The 16,654-nt window shown below is 54.5% G+C and overlaps 2 protein-coding genes across 3 annotated transcripts; one reads left to right on the top strand and one right to left on the bottom strand.

Moving 5' to 3' along the window:
• The first annotated feature begins 533 nt into the window (after positions 1–533).
• Positions 534–7,528, top strand: MPV17L2 (MPV17 mitochondrial inner membrane protein like 2). 2 transcript variants are annotated; one of them, XM_074384381.1, is made up of 7 exons: positions 534–883; positions 4,052–4,176; positions 4,291–5,082; positions 5,475–5,645; positions 6,381–6,457; positions 6,542–6,670; positions 6,788–7,528. In XM_074384381.1, exons 3-7 carry the CDS (start codon positions 4,896–4,898, stop codon positions 6,842–6,844), a joined length of 621 nt encoding a protein of 206 aa, XP_074240482.1. In that variant the 5' UTR covers positions 534–883; positions 4,052–4,176; positions 4,291–4,895; the 3' UTR covers positions 6,845–7,528. The 2 variants fall into 2 exon arrangements, with proteins under 2 accessions (XP_074240482.1, XP_003942331.2); XM_003942282.4 differs by lacking the exon at positions 534–883 and having other exon boundaries at positions 4,013–4,176.
• A 54-nt stretch (positions 7,529–7,582) lies between these two features.
• On the bottom strand, positions 7,583–16,588 carry RAB3A (RAB3A, member RAS oncogene family). Its single transcript, XM_003942281.4, has 5 exons — positions 16,422–16,588; positions 15,045–15,272; positions 12,754–12,872; positions 9,458–9,582; positions 7,583–8,431 (listed from the first exon to the last, which is right to left on the bottom strand). Exons 2-5 carry the CDS (start codon positions 15,270–15,272, stop codon positions 8,241–8,243), a joined length of 663 nt encoding a protein of 220 aa, XP_003942330.1. The 5' UTR covers positions 16,422–16,588; the 3' UTR covers positions 7,583–8,240.
• Positions 16,589–16,654: the final 66 nt, after the last annotated feature.

Raw genomic sequence — 16,654 nt, 5'->3', positions numbered from 1 at the left:
CCATCTCTATATAAAATACAAACATTGGCCGGGCACATTGGCTCACATCTATAATCCCAGCACTTTGGGAGGCCAAAGCGGGTGGATCACCTGAGGTCGGGAGTTTGAGACCAGCCTGACCAACATGGAGAAGCCCCGTCTCTACTAAAAATACAAAATTAGCTGGGCATGCTGGCACATGCTTGTAATCCCAGCTTCTCTGGAGGCTGAGGCAGGAGAATTGCTTGAACCCAGGAGGTGGAGGTTTCAGTGAGCTGAGATTATTGTACCACAGCACTCCAGCCTGGGTAACAAGAGCAAAACTCCATCTCAAAAAAAAAAAAAAAAAAAAAAAAAAAGGCCAGGTGCAGTGTCTCACGCCTGTAATCCCAGCATTTTGGGAGGCCAACGGGGGCAGATCACTTGAGGCTAGGAGTTCAAGACCAGCCTGGCTAACATGGTGAAACTCCGCCTCTAAAAAAAAAAAAAAAAAAAAAAAAATAGCAGGGCATGGTGGCTCATGCCTGTAATCGTAGGTACTCGGGATGTTGAAGCACGAGAATCACTTGAACCTGGGAGGCAGAGGCTGCAGTGAGCCGAGATCGCGCCACTGCACTTCAGCCTGGGTGACAAAATAACACCGTGTCTCAAAAATAACCATCCAAGCAAGCCAGAAAAAAACCCACTTGTGGGTCTCTCCTTTACTTTTTAAAAAATTAATTTATTGTCAGACTTGACATTCATTAAGCGAGTAATCTTTATTTTATTTTATTTTTTCAGACAGGGTCTCACTTTGTCACCCAGACTGGAGTGCAGTGGGGTGACATCACAGCTCACTGCAACCTCTGTCTCCAGGGCTCAGGTGATCCTCCCTGCTCAGCCTCCCGAATAGCTGGGACTATAGGTGCGAGCCACCATGCATGGTAAATTCGTGTGTGTGTGTGTGTGTGTGTGTGTGTGTGTGTGTGTGTGTGTGTTTTGAGACAGAGTCTTGCTCTGTCACCAAGGATAGAGTACAGTGGCACAATCTTGGCTCACTGCAACCTCCGCCTCCCAGGTTCAAGCGATTCTCCTGCCTCAGCCTCCCGAGTAGCTGGAATTACAGGTGCCCACCACCACACCTGGCTAATTTTTGTATTTTTAGTAGAGACGGGGTTTCACCATGTTGGCCAGGCTGGTCTTGAACTCCTGACCTCGCGATCCACCTGCCCGACTCCCCAGGCTGTTCTTGAACTCCTGGCTTCTAATGATCCACCTCCAATCAGCCTTCCAAAGTGCTGGATGACAGCGCTGAGCACCGCCCAGCCAAGAAATTCACTTTTATTGCATGTGGTGTTATTACATTTAATTTATAGTTTCATAGTTTACACTTTTACCACCCTCCACATCTAAAGATAGCATAAGCCTGTTTGACTAGTCTTAATTCACATAAGCGCCTGTGGTTTTCTAAAGCTAATGAAATAGAGCTCCTTTACAAGTTGATCTTTAGGAATTCCATCACGAGGGAGAAAGTGTTACCTACCTATAAAATAAATATATAAACATAGACGGTGCAATCATGGCTCTTAGAGTTTTCATTTAAAATTTACAGCTATGAGGCCAGGCGCGGTGGCTCAGGCCTGTTATCCCAGCACTGTGGGAGGCCGAGGCGGGTGGATCACGAGGTCGAGAGATCGAGACCATCCTGGTCAACATGGTGAAACCCCGTCTCTACTAAAAATACAAAAAAAATTAGCTGGGCGTGGTGGCGCGTGCCTGTAATCCCAGCTACTCAGGAGGCTGAGGCAGGAGAATTGCCTGAACCCAGGAGGCGGAGGTTGCGGTGAGCCGAGATCCCGCCATTGCACTCCAGCCTGGGTAACAAGAGCGAAACTCCGTCTCAAAAAAAAAAAAAAAAAGAAAAAAGAAAAATAATAATAAAGGAAAAAAAGGAAAAAAAATGCAAATTTCTGTGTTCATAAGTAAAACTTTATTGAAACACGATCGTGGCATTTGTTGACAAAAAGAATGAAACTGTAAAAAAGAGGTAAATTCTGAGCCAAGTATGAGTGACCACTGCCCTAGGCACAGTCTCTCTCTCTTTTTTTTTCCTTTGAGACAGAGTCTTACTCTGTCACCCAGGCTGGAGCCATCTCTGCTCACTGTAACCTCCACTCTCTGGTTCAAGACATTCTCGTGCCTCAGCCTCCTGAGTAGCTGGGATTACAGGTGTGGGCCACCGCATCGGCTAAATTTTGTATTTTTAGTAGTGTCGGGGTTCCGCCACATTGGCCAGGTTTGGTCTTGAACGTCTGTCCTCAGGTGATCCGCAGGCCTCGGCCTCCCAAAGTGCTGGGATTACAGGCGTGAGCCCCTGTCCTCTGCTGGCTCCCACCCTGTGGAGTGTACTTTCATTTGCAACAAATCTCTGCTTTTGTTAACATTTAGTCTTTCCTTGCTTTGTCTGTGAGCTTTGTCCAATTATTTGTTCAAGATGCGAAGAACCAGGACACCTTCAACAGGTAACAGCCCACAGGCAGTAGTTTGTGACTTATTGAAAATTATTTTTCAGGCCAGGTCTGGTGGCTCACGTCTGCCATCCAAGCACTTTGAGAGGCTGAGGTGGGTGGATCACTTGAGGTCAGGAGTTTGAGACCAGCCTGGCTAACATGGTGAAACCCTGTCTAGTCCAAAACCACAAAATTAGCTGGGCGTGGTGGCGCATGCCTGTAATCCCAGCTGCTTGGGAGGCTGAGGCATGAGAATCACTTGAACCTGGGAGGCTGAGGTTGCAGTGAGCGGAGATCGGGCCATTCCACTCCAGCCTGGGTTACAGAGTGAGATTCCATTTAAAAAAAAAAAGGGGCCGGGTGCTGTGGTTCATGCCTATAATCCCAGCACTTTGGGAGGCCGAGGCGGGCGGATCACAAGGTTAGGAGATCGAGACCATCCTGGTTAACCCGGTGAAACCTCGTCTCTACTAAAAATACAAAAAATTAGCTGGGCGCAGTGGCACGTGTCTGTAGTCCCAGCTACTTGGGAGGCTGGGACAGGAGAATCGCTTGAATCTGGGAGGCAGAGATTGCAGTGAGCCGAGATCATGGCTCTGTACTCCAGCCTGGGAGACAAAGCGAAACCTCGTCTTAAAAAATAAAGAGGCTGGGCATGGTGGCTCACGCCTGTAATCCAAGCACTTTGGGAGGCCGAGGCAGGTGGATCACAAGGTCAGGGAATCGAGACCACCCTGGCCAACATGGTGAAACCCCTTCTTTAAAAAATAAAGAGGCTGAGCCGGGCGCAGTGGCTCAAGCCTGTAATCCCAGCACTTTGGGAGGCTGAGGCGGGTGGATCACGAGGTCGAGAGATCGAGACCATCCTGGTCAATGTGGTGAAACCCCGTCTCTACTAAAAATACAAAAAATTAGCTGGGCATGGTGGCGCGTGCCTGTAGTCCCAGGTACTCAGGAGGCTGAGGCAGGAGAATTGCTTGAACCCAGGAGGCGGAGGTTGCGGTGAGCCGAGATCGTGCCATTGCACTCCAGCCTGGGTAACAAGAGCGAAACTCTGTCTCAAAAAAAAAAAAAAAAAAAAAAAAAAAGAGGCTGGGCGTGGTGGCTGACGCCTGTAATCCAAGCACTTTGGAGGCCAAGGTGGGTGGATCACCTGAGGTCGGGAGTTCAAGACCAGCCTGACCAACATGGTGAAACCCCGTCTTTAAAAAAAAAAAAAAGAAAGAATAAAAGAAAAAAATGGCCGGGCGCGGTGGCTCAAGCCTGTAATCCCATCACTTTGGGAGGCCGAGGCGGGTGGATCACGAGGTCAAGAGATCGAGACCATCCTGGTCAACATGGTGAAACCCCGTTTCTACTAAAAATACAAAAAAATTAGCTGGGCATGGTGGCGCGTGCCTGTAATCCCAGCTACTTAGGAGGCTGAGGCAGGAGAATTGCTTGAACCCAGGAGGCGGAGGTTGCGGTGAGCCGAGATCGCGCCATTGCACTCCAGCCTGGGTAACAAGAGCGAAACTCCATCTCAAAAAAAATAAAAATAATAAAAATAAAAAGAAAAGAAAAAATAATTTTTTTTCCTTCAGGAACGGTAAAATTAGGATATAATTTTTTTCTGCAAGAGCACAAATTTGATTGGAAGGAGTTAAAGCGCATCGTATACCCAGACCGTGACTAACACTTCAATTACCATCACTATCCGGAAACTGAGGTAAGAGGACCAGTTAAGGTCAGGCCCAAGGTCATCGTCTGGGCCGGGCTCCAGTTGGGCTGGGCTGCAGCAGAACTGTACCCCACCCCAAATTCCACGAATCTTTTTTTGCAGGATTGGAGTCACCTCGGTGGTTGTAGTGGCCACAGATCGCATCCCTCCCGGTTAAGTCCAGGAGAATCTGGAAATCCGGAGGGCAACCAGGCCAGAAGGTGCTGTAACTAAGATTGACCAACCCCAGCGCGGGAGGCGGGACGACAGTCACTGATTTGCCAGCGTGACGCCGGCCTGCGATTGGCCAGTGCCGTCCTGGGCGTGTCGGTAAAAGGGGCTGCGACTGTTTCCCATAGGCTAGCACAGAAAGGGGCGAGGCAACAAGAGTACAAAGTTACCAATCGGCATGCGCGACGTAACGCAATTCTCTTTCCGATTGGTCCGTGAAGCTCGGGAGGGCGTGTACAGCTTCGTTCGGAGATCAACCTTGGGATAGAACGCCTGCCTTTTATTGGCCAATACTCTTTGGGGCGGGCAATGTGGCACTCTGAGGCTGCCTGCGATTGGTCTACGCGGCGCGGCGCGAGGCGGGCCTGCGGACAGCAGATCCTTATGCGATTGGCCGGGACGCCGGAGGGGCGGGCAATTTGGGATCGACGGTGTCTCGCAACTGGTCCGCGCAGCGGGAACGGAGCGGCACGCCGGCTCCTGGACTTCCGGGGACGATGGCGCGGGGCAGCTGGCGCCGGCTGCACCGTCTGTTGTCCGCGGGGCAGCTTCTGTTCCAGGGGCGCGCTCTGCTCGTCACCAACACGCTGGGCTGCGGCGCCCTTATGGCGGCCGGGGACGGCGTGCGCCAGTCCTGGGAGATCCGTTCCCGGCCCGGCCAGGTTTTCGACCCGCGGCGCTCAGGTGAGGACGACACACTGCTTAGGCCTTCACCCCGGGCGACCTTTGATCCCGACACCAGACCTGCGGGCCGTGACCCCTGACCCGTGGCCTCAGTCCCCCGCAGGACCCTTGCCCTTACTGCGCCTCTCCCCGGGTCTCTGTCTTCCCGCAGCCCCGGGACTCCATCACCTCCCAACCCCCGGGGGTCTCTGCCCGCTACCTAGGAGCCTCTGGAGGCGCGCCTGCTGGTGGGGCTTGTAGTGGAAGAATGCACGGGTGGGATCTTCCCGTTTTCCCGGTGAGGCTGAGGCTCGGGGATGGCACTGGGCTTACCCAGGCCTTAGCCAGGGAGGGAGGGAATGGACTGGGGAATTTCCCGGCCCGACCCAGCCCCCTGATTTACACTCTTATAGCAAGCATGTTTGCGGTGGGCTGCAGCATGGGTCCCTTCCTGCACTACTGGTACTTGTCGCTGGACCGCCTATTCCCTGCGTCCGGCCTCCGAGGCTTCCCAAATGTCCTCAAGAAGGTCCTGGTGGATCAGCTGGTAGCCTCTCCCGTGCTGGGCGTCTGGTACTTCTTGGGTAAGGAGCCTCCTAACCCTTGGCTCTGCCTCTCATAGGTCGGGAGGGGTGGGGCCAGCTTTGTGTTAAGAAGGTTAAGAAGGTTGCAGAGGTGCCTTTCCGATGTGCCCCGTGTTTGGGTGGCCCTGAACTAGGATCCAGGTCACAGTGGGGACAGGACAGGCCCGGCCGATGTGAACGCTGGCGAGTGTAGGAGGGACCAGGACAGTATCTGATGGGGCCGCCCTGGGCGGGAGGCTGAGAGCATTTCCCAAAAGAGGGCACACTCAGTTGAGACGTGAAGAGGGAACCGGCGGGCAGAGAGAACAGCTAATGCAAAGGCCTGATGCCCGAAGGAAGAGGAATTGAGGCTGGACTCCATGGGGTGCAACCGTCCCAGCCCTAGGCTCGGTAAAGACAGCGGTATTCATAGAGGAGTCGCTCATTCTCCACCTCCCAGCCTGGCTTCCTGGTCTGTGATGGAAAAGTAATAAAAATGCCTCGTCTTCAGGGTGTGTCTCCTTGGGGCACGTGTTTGCATGTTTATAACCTCTCTGTCACTGGGACTGACTTGCTCTGTTTTGTCCCTACACCAGCCACTTGATTCTCTGTCTATCCCATCTGAAAGTCCCTGTCTGTCTGTCTGGGGTGGGGGCTCTCAGGGGTCCAATGCCACCCCGCCATCGTGAGCCCCTCTTGTCATCTCAACAGTACTTCCTGGCCTCTAACATTCTCATTTCTTGGTTTCCTTCCCAGGCCTTGGCTCCCTGGAGGGTCAGACACTGGGTGAGAGCTTCCAGGAGCTGCGGGACAAGTTCTGGGAATTCTACAAGGTGGGAGCGCCCGCCCCTTGCACGTCTGGCCCCGCCCCTCACGGCTCTGGCCCCGCCCCTCATCGTGCCCCGCCTCTCCCCTAGGCCGACTGGTGCGTGTGGCCTGCAGCGCAGTTGGTGAACTTCCTCTTCGTGCCCCCCCAATTCCGAGTCACCTACATCAATGGCCTGACGCTGGGCTGGGACACATACCTGTCCTACTTGAAGTACCGGGTGAGTATGGTGGGCATACCAGGCTCAGGGGATACAGGGACGGGGAGGACAGGGCTCAGGAGGGGCCCGGAGGGATGAAGCAGGCTTCTGACCGGATGCCTTGTCTTGTGTGGACAGAGCCCAGTTCCCCTGACACCCCCAGGCTGTGTGGCCCTGGACACCCGAGCGGACTGAGCTGTCTGCTCCCTGGGACCGGATGCCAGACTGCCTCCTGGCGGACCACACGCTCTGCCAGAAGGGGAATGGGTCCCCGCAGCAAGCTGGGGTCCCGGGCCGCGTCCCAGCGTCCCTCCAGCTCCCGGGCACTGGGCTGAGCTGCCCTTTCCAAGCTCACTTCTGGGACTCAGTTTCCCCAGCTAGAACACACCGGTGAAGATGGATGATCATCCCCTAGCCCTTCTCAGCAGGAGCCTCCTGCGACCTGTGACCAAGATGTCCCATCTTCAGCACGGGGCCCACCCAGCCAACCAGTCCCGAGCACCAGCCCGGCAACACTGCCGTCCCGGTGGCTCTGGGCCAAGCCGCCAATCCGGAGCTGCCTCAGGTCCTGCGACCAAGGGGGCGATGTGGCCCATCCCCTCAGAGCAGGCTCAGGCCTGGAGTTGGCCCCCAAAAGTTTCAGGCAGGGCCGGGAAGCCTCTGAGTTTCTTCCCTGGTCGTGAGCTGTAGACAATCTTAATTCTTTCTGTCGTGTAATTGAAACTGCTGGCTGGGTGCAGTGGCTCACACCTGAAATCTCAGCCCTTTGGGAGGCTGAGGTGGAAGCATCGCTTGAGGCCAGGAGTTGGAGACCAGCCTGGGCAACATAGCAAGACCCTGTCTCTATTTATATTTACAAATAAAAGTAACAAAAGCGAATGTTGTGGATGATCAAAGCCAGGGTGGGCAGGGCCCGGTGCTCACAGGGACACGCGTGGTCCATTCGCTTTATTGGATGTATGTAGTGTTTCATGATGTCTCCTAAGGAGCTGGGGGCACGTTTGACACTCATGAGGTCAGAACAGGTCTGGTGGGCAGGGGGGTCCCAGGGCAGTGAATACCCACAGCACACCCCCCACCAAAAGAAAAACCTTGAGGGAGAGGAGCCTGGCAGGCCAGACTCTGACCCCCATGGTCCGCACAGGGAACCCCCCAACAGCGGCCTCGGCCCACCGCAGCAGAGCCGAGGGGCTGGCAGGCCTGGCCACCTCCCATCGCCCGATCAGCCTGCTATAGGGTGTCATCTGGCCCCCTCTTCACAACCGACAACTGTGGATGGGGGTGAATTTAAAAAAAAGGTGGGGGGGGTGTCAGGAGGGGGAGGGGTGAGTTCACGAGGCCACGACACACCACAGTGGCTGAGCGGGGAAAGGGTTATATGTACAGGACGGGCAGGGCTGGGGTCGGGCAGGGGAGCCCGGGCCCCTGCGGGACGTCTTCAATAAATAAATAGCTACAATAATAAATAAGGGCAGCGGGCTAAGTTGGGAGTGGGGGTCTTGTGCCCGTGGCTGGTGGGGGCCGGGTCAGGCCTGGGGAGGTGGGGAAGGTGGGGGAGGTAGGGAAGAGGGGCAAGGGGGCGGAGGGGCTCTCAGCAGGCGCAGTCCTGGTGCGGCGGCACCTGCTGGTCACTGAGCTGCGGGCCCTGCTTGGCGCCTGTGACTGCAGGGTCCGCAGTGTCCAAAGACTCTGACATCTTCTCACAGATGACGTCCACCAGGCGCTCAAAGGTCTGCTTGACGTTAATGTTGTCCTTGGCGCTTGCTTCAAAGAACTCGAACCCTGTGGTCAGGGAAGGCAGGGATGAGGATCCTGGCCACGCCCCACGCCAACTCCTAGAGATGCCTCTCTGAGGAAAGGGAACACCTGGAGAGCCTTGTGCCAAGCCGCTTATTGAAGGTACTGACAAGTCCTGCAGGGAAGCCACATTGAACTGGGTCGACTGCATTTCCTTTTTTTTTTTTTTTTTTTTTTTTTTTTTGAGACAGGGCCTTACTCTGTTGCCGAGGATGGAGTCTGGTGGCGTGATCATAGCTCACTGCAGTCTTGAGGGCTCAAGTGATCCTCCCCCTCAGCTCCTAAAGTGCTGGGATTACAGGCGTGAGCTACCGCAGCGGGCTTCCTGCCCTTCCTTCCTAAAATTGTGTCTCACTGTCCTTAGGGACCTGGCAAGACATGGCCAGCCCCATGCACTGGGCCTGGAAGCCTCTGACACTCAGATCCAGACGTGACCTCCCCCGGCTCACACACCCTCTGTGGCTCCCTATTGCCCTCCAAAGAGTCCCAGCCTCTCAGCGCATGGTTGAGGCCCTCTGTCATCAGCCACATTTCCTCCAGCTGATCCTCATGTTCCAGTCATGTGAAACTTACCAAAACACACAGGATCTTTCTCACCACAAGCCTTTACCCAAGCTGTTTCTTCTGCCGAAAACACCTTTCTTCCAAGCACTAGAGTCCACTGCCCGCCTCTCCAGGAAGCCTGGCTCCTACCATGGGCTCCTCCTGCCCGGGTCCCTCCCTCCACCCCAGAGGTCCCTCGAGGCACCCCTACCTGCCTCTCAAGCCCAGCAATACCCAACAAAGCGTTGGATGGTGAGTATCAGAATAAATCTGTGACTTTCTGCACAGTGAACTCCTACACAGCCCTCAGGATCCAGCTCAAATAGCCCCTGGATGAAGGCAAGTCTGCAGAACGTGTGAATGAATGACCTGGCTTAGCTGTAAGACCTTGGGTGCATGCCCTCCCCTCTCTGGACCTCAGTATCCTTTTTCTAGCCTTGTGGGTCTCCGGCCCGGCCGGGCACTCACCAAGGTGGTCAGCGAGCTGCCGGCCACGTTCTGACGACACCACCCGCTCATCCTCCATGTCACACTTGTTTCCCACCAGCAGCACCTGCGCGTTGTCCCACGAGTAGGTCTTGATCTGGGTGGACCTGCAGGAGGCAGCGATGGGGACAGGTTAGGGCGTCCAGGATCCCAGCTCCACCCTCAACGGGCTGGTGTGGAGCCTGTATCCTTGTCCCAAGACCCTGAAGCTTGGCCCTCCATCCTCCCGACCCCGTGCCCCTCGTTCACCCCACTCCAGCCCCCAATCGACCCATGATTGTGCGTTTGGGGTTTATTTGAGATGGATTCTCTCTCTTGTTGCCCAGGCTGGAGTGCAATGGCACAATCCCGGCTGACTGCAACCTCTGCCTCCCGGGTTCAAGTGATTCTCCTGCCTCAGTCTCCCAGGCAGCTGGGACTACAGGGGTGCATACCATGCCTGGCTGATTTTTTGCTATCTTTAGTAGAGACGGGGTTTCACCATGCTAGCCAGGATGATCCTGATCTCCTGACCTCGTGATCCCCCAGCCTCAGCCTCCCCAAGTGCTGGGATGACAGGCGTGAGCCACCGCACCCAGCCGTGTTATGGGTTTTTTCCTCTGAGATGGAGTCTGGCTCTGATGCCCAGGCTGGAGTGCAGTGGCGCAATCTCGGCTCACTGCAACCTCCGCCTCCTGACTTCAAGTGGTTCTTGTGTCGGCCTCCCGAGTAGCTGGGATTACAGGTGTACGCCACCACTCCTGGCTAATTTTTGTATTTTTAGCAGAAATAGGGTTTTACCATGCTGGCCAGGCTGGTCTCGAACTCCTGACCTCAAGTGATCCACTTCATCCTCCCAAAGTGCTGGGATGACAGGCGTGAGCCACTGCACCCGGCCCAACTGACCCATTATTGAACATGGCAGGCTCCATCCTTCATCGTAGCCTGTATCCTGCCAGTAACACACTTTTCCTCTCTCTGGCAATACTGCTGCCTCCTCCAGGGAGCCTTCCTGGAAATGCCAGCTTCCCGCATCTCCCAAGAACTCCTCATATGCTCTTTCCTCCCTCTGGGTGTTTATTCCAGAAAAGTTACCTGCCTTTTTTTGGAGACAGCCTGATTCTGTTACCCAGGCTGGTCTTGAACTGTACGCAAGCAATGCTCACCCACCTCAGTCTCCTGAATAGCTGAGATTACCAGCATATGCCACTACACCCAGTGAGAAAGCCCCGTTTTCTTTTCTTTCCTTTTTTTTTTTTTTTTTAATTGTAGAGACAGGGTCTTGCTATGTTGCCCAGGCTGGTCTCGAACTCCTGAGCTCCAGTAATCCACTTGCCTTGACCTCTCAAAGTGCTGGAATTATAGGCATGAGCCACCCAGCCCAGAAATCTTTTTTTTTTTTTCTGCCAATTTTTTTTAAATTGCATTTTAGGTTTTGGGGTACATGTGAAGAACATGTAAGATTGTCGCATAGGTACACACAGGAAATCTTCTCTTTTTTTGAGATGGAGTCTCACTCTGTCACCCAGGCTGGAGTGCAGTGGCGCCATCTCGGCTCACTGCAACCTCCACTTCCTAGGTTCAAGTGATTCTCCTGCCTCAGCCTCCCAAGTAGCTGGGACTACAGGTATGAGCCACCACGCCTGGGTAATCTTTTGTGTTTTTCGTAGAGGCGGGTTTCAGCATGTTAGCCAGGATGGTCTCGAACTCCTGAGCTCAAGATCTGTCCACCTCGGCCTCCCAAAGTGCTAGGATTACAGGCATGAGCCACTGTGCCTGGCCCAGAACTCTTTTTTTTTTTTTTTTTTTTTTTTTTGAGACGGAGTTTCGCTCTTGTTACCCAGGCTGGAGTGCAATGGCACGATCTCGGCTCACCGCAACCTCCGCCTCCTGGGTTCAGGCAATTCTCCTGCCTCAGCCTCCTGAGTAGCTGGAGTTACAGGCACGTGCCACCATGCCCAGCTAATTTTTTGTACTTTTAGTAGAGACGGGGTTTCACCATGTTGACCAGGATGGTCTTGATCTCTCGACCTCGTGATCCACCCGCCTCAGCCTCCCAAAGTGCTGGGATTACAGGCTTGAGCCACCACGCCCGGCCCAGAACTCTTTTGTTTTTGTTTTTGTTTTTGTTTTTGTGAGACGGAGTTTCGCTCTTGTTACCCAGGCTGGAGTGCAATGGCGCGATCTCGGCTCACCGCAACCTCCGCCTCCTGGGTTCAGGCAATTCTCCTGCCTCAGCATCCCGAGTAGCTGGGATTACAGGCACGCGCCACCATGCCCAGCTAATTTTTTGTATTTTTAGTAGAGACGGGGTTTCACCATGTTGACCAGGATGGTCTCAATCTCTTGACCTTGTGATCCGCCCGCCTCAGCCTCCCAAAGTGCTGGGATTACAGGCTTGAGCCACCGTGCCCGGCCCAGAACTCTTTTTTTAAAGAGTTTTTACTTCTGAGCAGAAAATGGCAATGTTTGCCACTCTCACCTACGCCAGCTCTCCTTAAAGTTTCTGTCTCCACCCGACACTTGCAGCTATATTTTTTTCTGTATGTTTACAGTTTTACTTTTCTATCTGAAATCCTTCCCTGACCCCTATCTTTTATTTATTGATTGATTGATTATTTTTTAGAGACAGAGTCTCACTCTGTCACCCAGGTTGGAGTGCAATGGCACAATCTTGGCTCAGTGCAACCTCCGCCTCCTGGGTGTTCAAGCGATTCTCCTGCCTCAGCCTCCCAAGTAGCTGGGATGACAGGCGCCCACCCCCCCACCACACCCGGCTATTTTTTTGTACTATTAGTAGAGACAGAGTTTCACTATGTTGACCAGGTTGGTCTGGAACTCCTGACCTTGTGATCTGCCCCGCCTCGGCCTCCCAAAGCGCTGGGATTACAAACATGAGCCACCACGCCTGGCCTTTTTTTTTTTTAAGCAACTTTGTCTCAGAGACCATGGTCCCAGAATGAGTGTGGAAGGCCAGGAGCAATGGCTCATGCCTGTAATCCCAGCACTTTAGGAGGCTGAGGCAGGCAGATCACTTGAGCCAAGGAGTTCAAGACCAGCCTGGGCAAGATGACAAAACCCCATCTCAACTCAAAATACAAAAACTTAGCCAGGTGTGGTGGTGTGCACCTATAGTCCCAGCTGCTTGGAAGGCTGAGGCAGGAGAATTACTTGAGCCCAGGAGGTCGAGGCTGCAGTGAGCCCTGATCGTGCCGCTGGACTCCAGTCTGGGTGACAGGGTAAGACTCTCTCTCAAAAAAAAAAAAAAAAAAAAAAAGAGTGAGCGCGGGTACACTCACCAGTCCTGGACAGCATTGAAGGATTCTTCATTGGTGATGTCATACATGAGGATGAAGCCCATAGCGCCCCTGTAGTAGGCGGTGGTGATGGTCCGGTATCGCTCTTGCCCTGCTGTGTCCTAGAGAGGAAGAGATGAAGGTCAGAGAGGACCCACACATCAGGCCCTCAGAGAGGAAATGAGCTCTGATATCACCCAGTTCAGCCCCCTGGGAGAAGTAAGAGCTTGCTCAGAAGCACAAAGTGTCAGGAAGAGCAGGTTGGGTCACAGTGCTCAGAGTACATGAGTGCTCCATCATCCCACAGAGTCATTCGACACACATGTCCCACGCCGGGTGCTGTGGCTCACACCTGTAATCCCAGTATGATGGGAGGCTGAGATGGGCAGATGGCTTGAACCCAGGAGTTCCAGACCAGCCTGGGCAACATAGCGAGACCCCCATCTCTACAAAAAAATATAAAAATGAATGCAGCATGGTGGCTCACAGCTGTAGTCCCAATACTCAGGAGGCTCAGGTAAGATGGTGGCTTGAGCCCAGGAGGCAGAGGTTGCAGTGAGGTGAGATCACGCTATTGCAGTTCAGCCTGGGCCACAGAGTGAAACCCTGTCTCAAAAAAACAAACGGGGCCAGGCACGGTGGCTCACACCTGTAATATCAGCACTTTGGGAGGCTGAGGTGGGCAGATCACGAAGTCAGGGGTTCGAGACCAGCCTGACCAACATGGTGAAACCCCGCCGGGCGTGGTGGTGCCCCCCTGCAATCCCAGCTACTTGGGAGGCTGAGGCAGAAGAATCACTTGAACCCGGGAGGCGGAGGTTGTGGTGAGCCAAGAGCGCACCATTACACTCCAGCCTGGGTGACAGAATGAGACTCTGTCTCAAAAAAAAATAAAAAATAAACAAACATGGACAGGACGATGATCTTTGCCACACCCTGAACCGGACACTGAGGACACAGTTGTTAACAAATGGGCAGAAATCCCTGCCTTGCTAAGCGACACCCCAGTGCTAGAAACAGAAAATAACAGTGTAAATGTAGCTCCTATGTTGGAGGGTGACAAGGACCAAGGAGAAAAATCAAGCCAGACAAAGATGGAGAGAATAGAACTGTAGGTTTAAAAACTAAAGGAAATTAGCTGGGCATGGTGGCGCGTGCCTGTAATCCCAGCTACTCAGGAGGCTGAGGCAGGAGAATTGCCTGAGCCCAGGAGGCAGAGGTTGCGGTGAGCCGAGATTGCGCCATTGCACTCCAGCCTGGGTAACGAGTGAAACTCCATCTCAAAAAAAAAAAAAAAAAAAAAACCAAAGGAAGCCGGACTCAGGGGCACACGCCTGTACTCCCAACTACTTGGGAAGCTGAGGCAGGAGGATCACTTGAGCCCAGTTCAAATCCAGCCTGGGCAACAGAGTGAGGCTCTGTCTGTTGAAACTAACAAGGCCAGGTGGGATGGCTCATGCCTATAACCCCAGCAGGAGAGGCTGAGGTGGGAGGATCGCTTGAACCCAGGAATTCAAGACCAGCCTGGGCAGACATAGCCAGACCCTGTCTCTACAAAAAAGAAAAAAACTTAGTAGGTGTAGTGGTGCAAGCTTATAATTCCAGCTACTTGGGAGGCTTAAGTGGAGGAATGGCTTGAGCCCAGGAAGTCGAGGCTGCAGAGAGCCATGATCATGCGGCTGCAATCCAGCCTGGGTGACAGAGCAAGATCACCCTGTCTCAAAAAAAACAAAGAGAATGGTGATGAAGTTGCCTGGGCTCAGTGGCTCACTCCTATAATCCCAGCACTTTGGGAGGCCGAGGCAGGTGGATCACGAGGTCAGGAGTTCAAGACCAGCCTGGCCAACATGGTGAAACCCCATCTCTACTAAAAACTACAAAAATTAGCCAGGCACGGTGGCAGGCCCCTGTAATCCCAGCTACTTGGGAGGCTGAGGCAGGAGAATCCTTGAACCCGGGTGGCAGAGATTGCAGTGAGTCGAGATCACGCCACCACACCGCCGCTTGTGAGGCAGAGTGATACTCCATCTCAAACAAAAAAAGAGAATGGGGACCAAGGTCCACCTGAAACCTCATACATGGAAGAACCTGAAGATGGGGAAACCGAGGCACCAGGGTTAGGCACTTATGGGAGAACAGAGGTGCTGTCTGTGTCTGCCGCTGGCACATAGTACTTGATAAATGCTCAGTGTGGAAGTGACTCCAGCCAGGAAACAGATAGATGAGGTTAGGGCTGCTTTTCCAAAGATGGGAACCTGAGCGAGCCGGGAGGGAGCCCTCCAGCTGGGACCCACCCAGATCTGCAGCTTGATCCTCTTGTCATTTCGATAGATGGTTTTGACCTTGAAGTCGATGCCCACGGTGCTGACGAAGGCAGGGGTGAACGAGTCGTCGGCGTAGCGGAAGAGGAAGGACGTCTTGCCCACGCTGCTGTTGCCGATGATGAGAATCTTGAACATGTAGTCGAAGTTCTGGTCCGAGGACTCCTTCTGCCCATAGCGCGAGTCTGTGGCGGATGCCATCTGGGGATACCGGGTATAGCAGAGCCGTGAGGGGGGCACCCTCCATCCTCATGTGTCCAAGCCCAGGCAGAGGATGGGGAGAGCTCCAGAAAGGGGCCGGTGTATGGAGACCACACTTATCCCATCAGGAGCCTCAGTATTCATTGATGGTGCCCCCAGCAGAGGGCAGCCTGTGACCTTGAAATCCTGAACGTTTCAGAAGAGGGGCTAAGAGGGTCGCGGATGGGGACACCCCAGCCTTCCAAGAGGCCTGTGCCCCGGGTGGGGCTGTAACCCTAAACCCAGGGCTGAGCCCAGAGTGGGTGACTGCGGCTGGCCCCGCCCCCTATCAATCTTTCATGGTCTCAGAACACGGCCTCGCAGCCGCACGTGCACACGCGCGCATGGCCCCTGGAGGACGCGCATCTGCAGCCACCTCTCTCCCCAAACCTCCAGGCCAGAGAGCTCCGGCCAAGGCTGCCGAATCATATGATACAGGCGGGGCATGCACACGCTCACGTGCACACAGCCTCAAACACGCTCGTCCGCACATACAGGAGTGTGTAAACGCACTGGGGTGCACAGGACAAAGACACAGACACCTGCTTGCACACCGATTCGCCTATAAAAATGTGCAAATCACCCGTGCGCACAGGCCCCTCCACACATGCAGGCGTGTGCACATCACCCACAGGGACACGGATCCCCGTGCTTGCATGCAGAGACACGCATGCACAGGCGGTTCACACATCTTTACATCTTTCTCCACACGCGTGCAACATGCACACACGTAGGCCCGTGGGGGTCACACGAGCATATCCAGGTACACACGCAAGGGTACACACAGACCCGCTGACACAGGCGGGCGCGCACACGCGTGTGCACACCACGCGCACGCGCACGCAAGAGCCTCCCGCGCGCACAGCTTCTCGCAAGGCGCTTGCCTCCCCTCCCCCTCCGCCGCAGAGCAGGGGGGTTGGGGGGGTAGTCATGAGAATCAGGCAGGAGCGGGGCGCCCGGGCCCTACCCATTCCCAGCCTCGCGACCGCCGCATCCTTCCCCCCATTCAACGCCGGCCAACCTCGTCCCGCACCTCCACCAGCCCGTCAGTCAAATGAAGGTTATGCAGGTGCTCGGAGCCGCTGCACACCCGGCCGCCCAGGAGCTCACCTTGCCCTGCACCGATGCAACGGCGACCCTAGCGGCGGTGGCTTTTCTGGCGGTGGCGGTGACGGGGCCCCCTGTGCGGTGATGTGGGGCTGCGCGGCGGCGGCAGCGGCTCAGGCCCCTGCAGTCCTCGGTGACGTCCTGCAAAGGGAGGGGCGGGGCCTCACATGCAGTTAAATTCGTGACGCCATCCGGAGGCGGAGCCGCGCGCAGAGCGGTGGCCCATTGACGCACGC

Source organism: Saimiri boliviensis, chromosome 14 (genome assembly GCF_048565385.1).
Source record: "Saimiri boliviensis isolate mSaiBol1 chromosome 14, mSaiBol1.pri, whole genome shotgun sequence".
NCBI lineage: Eukaryota > Metazoa > Chordata > Mammalia > Primates > Cebidae > Saimiri > Saimiri boliviensis.
The sequence above is the reverse complement of the archived record's forward strand: the minus strand, read 5'-3'. Positions and strand labels throughout refer to the sequence as shown.

Coding starts and splice junctions, on each gene's coding strand:
- MPV17L2 (XM_074384381.1), top strand. CDS start 4,896: ATGGCGCGGGGCAGCTGGCGCCGGCTGCACCGTCTGTTGTCCGCGGGG. Junction 5,646..6,380: donor GGGCGTCTGGTACTTCTTGG/GTAAGGAGCCTC, acceptor TTTCCTTCCCAG/GCCTTGGCTCCCTGGAGGGT. Junction 6,671..6,787: donor TGTCCTACTTGAAGTACCGG/GTGAGTATGGTG, acceptor TTGTGTGGACAG/AGCCCAGTTCCCCTGACACC.
- RAB3A (XM_003942281.4), bottom strand. CDS start 15,272: ATGGCATCCGCCACAGACTCGCGCTATGGGCAGAAGGAGTCCTCGGAC. Junction 12,873..15,044: donor GGATCAAGCTGCAGATCTGG/GTGGGTCCCAGC, acceptor CTTCCTCTCTAG/GACACAGCAGGGCAAGAGCG. Junction 8,432..9,457: donor GCAGCTCGCTGACCACCTTG/GTGAGTGCCCGG, acceptor CCCTGACCACAG/GGTTCGAGTTCTTTGAAGCA.